The 6,075-nt window shown below is 42.7% G+C and overlaps 1 protein-coding gene across 15 annotated transcripts in view; it reads right to left on the bottom strand.

The window, feature by feature from the left end:
* Positions 1-762: 762 nt before the first annotated feature.
* Positions 763-6,075, bottom strand: part of VRK1 (VRK serine/threonine kinase 1) — an 80,705-nt gene continuing 75,392 nt past the window's right edge. For 8 of the 15 annotated variants that reach the window (XR_011385046.2, XM_070065634.2, XM_089322531.1 and 5 more), the window contains one exon: positions 763-949. Coding sequence is in view for 14 of the 15 variants with exons in the window: in XM_070065634.2 (XP_069921735.1) it covers positions 921-949 (29 nt within the window). In the remaining variant the exon portion in view is untranslated. Of the gene's footprint in view, positions 950-4,372; positions 4,501-4,914; positions 5,647-6,075 lie in introns of those variants that run through there. The other 7 variants (XM_070065628.2, XM_089322529.1, XM_070065633.2 and 4 more) reach the window with 2 other exon arrangements.

The raw sequence follows: 6,075 nt of genomic DNA, 5'->3' as shown, positions 1-6,075 counted from the left end.
GTGAGAGCGCTGCGTGACAGCTACATATCTGCATCAGAGCCCCCGCCCCTCTCAGCACAGCCTCGTCAATTCTGGCTATGTCCACATTCTACCTGTGCATTTTATGAAAATACTTAATATTTTCTTTAAGTCAACTTTTGCTTTTTAATAACCCATTTAGGCTAAGCAGTAATAGTTTAGTCCTAAGCAGTAGTTACATCATTAGTTCAAGGTGCTCACTATATTTTAAACACTTAACTGAAATGGTGTCCATATCCCACATAAAAACATGGTGCGTATTGCAAATAGTACAGGGTATCACCCATTAGGAAACACAGCCCAATCTCTCTAACAAAGTTTTGAGGAACATTACCTTGAAACTCGATGAATATACTAAAATTCCAAGTTTTTGTTCCTAAGTCAACTAAAAAGAATTCCACAATTTAAAATTTCTCATTTCTAAGACTTTAGAAGTGCTGCTTTCCTGTACAAACACTGCACACCAGAGGTGCTTAATAAATGCTAAAATCAGTACAAACCACACTTTGAGGTCACAATAAATTGTCTATCTGTATCAACCAAGAGACCTTTATTTTAAGTCTTGCACTTCCTTAAGGCTGAAGATTCTTTCAAGCATTTTATGCACTCTGGGAAGTGCACAATGACCAGAAAAGCACAGATCACAGTAATCTCTCCCCATGTACTCCCAGCTCCCAAACACGCAAGCATGGGACCGCCGAGAGCAGACCTGAGGATCTTCAGACTGCACAAATTAGCCTTTAATAAATTTCACATTCATTTTAATAAAAAAGTTTATGTTTTTCAAAGACAATACCATGTAACTATCACTCTCACAAGACTCACATGAAAACAAAACACTTAAAACAGAAGAGGAGAAACAAGCACAGGGAAAGGAAGCAACGCTGGTTCACGCGTCTGAGTTACTGCTGCACTCGCCTCCTCCTTGAACCTTGAAGAGAAAGCAGAGAAATGTAAACCGTTAGTCACTAACTTATAAAGGCAAAAGAGTAGAAGCAAACGTCTCTAGATACAGTTATCAACATCTAAAAGTCAAATGGACTCTGACATATTTGCAGAGATGGAGTTTACTCACAGAAGTACAACTATTAGTTCCCAGCAAAATCTTAGGAAACTGTGTCAATTTTTAAATATATCAGCAAATATGTTAGAGCCTACCTCCCAGTCTAAGCCCATGTAAGAACTCTTCATTGGTAAGAACATACCCAGCTCACACTGGTACTGAACTATTTCTCTCCAAAATGTCTACTGTAAAATGTAATGCATGACACCCCCACCCCCCACCCCGTGTAAGTGACAGCAAATAGACAACAGAGAAGGCTGCACTCAGTGGAGGAAGCTATGAAATTCTACATGCATACGAAAGCTACGTGCTTCTACACACTGAAGGCCAGGAGGTGCCTCCCAAGTGAGCTGCTTCTGAAAGCCCGTTACCCCTCACAGGTTAGAGAGCACCGGGCTGCGCATGTAACATGGAAAGTCTTTATCATTCAACATTACACAGGTCCTGGGAGCCTCTTTAAAAGGCATCACCCCGATGCTGGCACCCCACGTGACATGGTTTTTCACTCATTCGTTTACTCTACCAATATTTATTTATTGAAAATTTACCATGTGCATTTTTCTAGGCACTTGCTATATATCATAAAACAAAACGAATGTCCAGGTTTTGGACATTTATATTCTAGCAGAAAGAGACTGATAAAAACAAACACAACAGGTGAATTCCTGAGGCCAAGGCTCCGCCTGCAGGGTCAGAATCCCATATTGGCGCCAATGTCCCAACTGCTCCTCTTCCGATCCAGCTCCCTGCTAGTGCTCCTGGGAAAGCAGCAGAGGATGGCCCAAGTCCTGAGGGCCCTGCACCCATGTGGGAGACCTGGAAAGCTCTGGGCTCCTGGCTTCAGCTTGGCCCGGCCCGGCCCCAGCTGACGTGGCCATTTGGAGAGTGAACCAGCAGATGGAAGACCTTTCTCTCTGTCTGTCTGTCTCTGTAACTCTTTCAAAACAAATTAAAAAACTTAAAAAAAAAAAAAAAAGGCACCACTCTGGGTTGGCCTCTGTCAGTGATCTCCACTGGGAGTGGAAGCTCGACCTGACGAAGGACGTTTCTCCCACCAGCTACCCTCTGTGTCTCCAACAGAACAGCGGCGTCAGCCGTGACCACCTCAGCCTGATCAGGTCACCTGGCGCTGGCTGAGAAGCGTGGCCATTTCCTACCGCCTCCTGCGTCACTTGGCCAGGTCAGCACCGGCCCCTAATGGACTGAGATGCACCAAGCAACAGAGGTCAACACTTCTCTCCTAAAAAGTGCAAAAGCTTCTTTGAATTTACTACAAAATTTCCACCACACATGTGTAGTAATAAAGAGATTTTAAGGGCTTTCTGATAATGGGTTTAGTTAGTTACTTAACTGGAAGAGCATTTTAAAACTAACCCTTTTTATTTCTTCAAGTTACGGTCCCAATTCAATCGCCACACAGTTCAGTTAAGGCGAAGTTTACACTTACATGACTATCTTTCTCCCCCTGCCACTTACAAGACTATACACTAAGGCTGATTTAAAATTCTCAGTTTTTTCCTCAGTTTTTGGAAGATAATTTTATATTTAGAACATCATGCAGATTTTTAGGTTTAAACGTCAAGAGTTTTACAATTGATTCTGCAGAGAAAACTGACTATGCTCTGATCCTGAGATCAGCATCATGAGATATCAGAAAAAGTCAATTATCAGTACTATACAACAGGGGGCCAGCGCTGTGGCACAGCAGGTTAACGCCCCAGCCTGCAGCGCCAGCATCCCATACGGGCGCCGGTTCTAGTCCCGGCTGCTCCTCTTCCGATCCAGCTCTCTGCTATGGCCTGGGAAAGCAGAAGATGGCCCAAGTCTTTGAATCCCTGCACCTGCGTGGGAGACCTGGAAGAAGCTCCTGGCTCCTGACTTCAGATCAGCTCAGGTCTGGCTATTGTGGTCATTTGGGGAGTGAACCAACGGAATGGAAGACCTCTCTCCCTCTAGCTCTACCTCTCTCTGTAACTCTTTCAAATAAATAAAAATAAATCCTAAAAAAATACTACACAACAGCTCCCTTTAAACAGTTACTGAATCTAAAGCCACATTATAAGGATTCTACTCTAAAATGATAGAGCTACATTAAAATGGTACTGTCCTCACTGATACCCTAATTCGACATTTTACTTGAATTAGTAATGTAAATTATCACTTTCCATCAAGAGTCAAAGTCTCTCCTGCACCTGTGCCGTGGGATGTGTCACACAACCAGGACTGAGCCCCTGCAGACTCTGCTCTACGTATCCACTCACTGTCTTCAATTATGGTTGTTGAAGACAAAAAAACCCATCTTCTTTTCTCTTTAATTTAAAACATAACCATGTTCATAATATACTACTATTAGTCCAATCATAAGACTAACGTGTAAAATCTGATGCTTCAAAAATAATGCATTTAAGTTTGAAATACTTTTCTACAATTTTATAATGCAGAAGGAAAAACACAGGGGAGAAATTCCTCTTCAGGGCATCCTTTAAAGTAACCGTTTCATGGCCAGTCATGCTTTCCCTGGGAACCCTCGGAACGGTCCCAAACCCAACATACCCCACAAGTACCACCAGTAAGAGCAGCCTCCACTCGTGAGCAGGAGACAAAGCACACTCAGCCATAAATATCATGGCCACATTAACTAATTTTTAGTGTGATTCTGAAATATTGCATGGTTTTGAAATGCCAGAATATGCATTTTTTAAAGGCTTATCATTTTGTGAGGGGAAAAATTACTTGCAGCAAATAACCAAATTTTCTCAATTGGTAAAAATTATGCCTTGCATAAAAATAAAAGGATTAGAGGCCTCTGTTCTTCTTGAAAACCACCCCATCACCCCTCTCCTTCTTTGAGAAAACCTACACAATACACATTTTGAAAGCTTTCAGAATGTGTTCTTACACAATAGACCCCCAACTATTCAAAATGAGTTTAGGTGTATCAAGAAAATTATACACGTTTTTAAAATGGTCTAAATAGATATTAAAGGAAAGCTGCTCCCATTTTGCTCGGCACAGCATTCTGAAAGATCACACAGTGAGAAAAATCTCTTACCATATTGTAAACCATAAATTGTGTTTGAAAATAAAATTGTTAATGAAGAAACTGACATTTCTAAAGCTGCTGTTAGAGGTAACCATTCTTGAAACACATTTATGACATAAAATCTCAAAGCCCTAAAACACAGAATTCACGGGATTATATATTTCTTAAAAATTAAAAAAATCAAATTCAATAACATGCCTTCTCCTGTAAGTTAAACTGACGAATATAAATAGTTACATCTACCTGCATCTACGTGAACCCTTTCCTTTTTTGCTAGAAGAAGTCACATTTTACCACCTCGTGCAATCTCTCATTTATGAATATTTTGATAACATAATATCTTAATTAGGCTTGTACTGCGGAGAAAAAAAATGAACTGCAATGGGAAAATAAAAAGCATTTAAGAAATCTGATTAGGAGTTTATGTGAATAAAGGAAAATTCGATTATTCTTTCTCTTCTAAAACAGTTATGTCAAAAAACCCCTTACTTGTCCAGCTTAGGTTATCTATGACCTGGGGCAGGCGTCATGAGGCAGGGGGTCAAATCCCACGTGGGCACCCACGCTTCCCGTACTGCATCCTGGAAGGCAGCACTGATGGCTTAGACCCTGGGCCCTGCTACCCATGGCAGAGCCCCAGCTGGCGCCCCGGGCTCCCGGCTTTGCCCTGCCCCCGCTGGGAGGTTGTGGGCATCTGCAAAGCATATCAGTGGATGGAAGACCTTCTTCCCTAACCGCATTGCTCCGCCTTTCAAACAGATGCAGATAAACTTTTTTTTTTTAAATTATGAGCCTATTCTCATTAACAGAATAATGAAAATATGAATATATATTTTTTATGGGAAAAACCATCAGTGTGAGGACTTCACATTAAAACTTCAGGGTAGGGGCAGGAGCTGCGGCGCAGGGGGTAAAGCTGCCACTCTCAGTGCTGGCGTCCCATATGGGCACCAGTTCAAGTCTGAGTGCCACTTCGATCCAGCTCTCTTCTTTGACCTGGGAAAGCACTAGAAAATGGCCCAGAAGAAGCTCCTGGCTCCTGGCTTCGGATTGGCCCAGCTCTGGCCATTGCAGTCATTCGGGGAGTGAACCAGTGGATGAAAGCTCTCTCTCTCTGCCGCTGCCTCTTAGTAACTCTGCCTTTCAAATAAATAAATAAATCTTTAAAAAAAAAAAAAAACTTTAGGGTATAAAAAGCATTTCAAACCACATGAATTTAAAATCATTTATCTATCTAAACAAACGTGCCTGGTGCTCACGAGGCGAAGAACGGTAAAGGGCCTTCTCATCTACCCGGGGGCCACCCTGGACTGACAGGTGTCAGTGTAACCAGAACACAGCAGGGCCCTTCCTGAAGTCAAAGCGCCTGTTGTACAATGTAAGGAATTTCTTTTTCAAAGTAAGACTATTACTGTCTTTAAAAATGCCCCTTGATTTTGTTCCCACTCACTGTCATGGCTGCTGCTGCCAGCCTCTGGCTGAGACATGCTTCCATACGCTGCTCCTGGGGGCTCCTCACTTCCTAATAACAGAATGAACAAGACAGGGGAGAGGGGGAGAACAGGGGAGAACGGAGGACCACGGGGAAAAAAGAGGGGCCACTTCCAAACCTCTGGCCTCCAGAGTGACGCCACGCACCCTGCTCACACACTTCAACTCTCCTGGGTGCACGCACACAAACCCAGGGATGCCCTACACATCATCTAAATGAAGAAAACGTTCACAAAATCTCAGTGAAGACGATGCCCTCTGAGAATCAAACACTCTTCTTTCCGCGGACTTCCACCCAGTGCCACCATCAGAGGGAGGGGAACCCATCACTGGCCTGACTCGACAGGACACTGCGGTTACAATCAAAGTTTTACCAAAGAAACTTTTTCATCAGAAATTAAGTATGTCAGGACCAGTGAAATAATAAGCACACACAAAAGGCAGAGAGAGAGGAGAAATC

The sequence above is a fragment of the Oryctolagus cuniculus genome, chromosome 20 (assembly GCF_051225735.1).
Source record: "Oryctolagus cuniculus isolate XC-2025 breed Fujian yellow rabbit chromosome 20, ASM5122573v1, whole genome shotgun sequence".
NCBI lineage: Eukaryota > Metazoa > Chordata > Mammalia > Lagomorpha > Leporidae > Oryctolagus > Oryctolagus cuniculus.
Note: the sequence above shows the minus strand (reverse complement) of the source record. Positions and strands in the feature narration are given on the sequence as shown.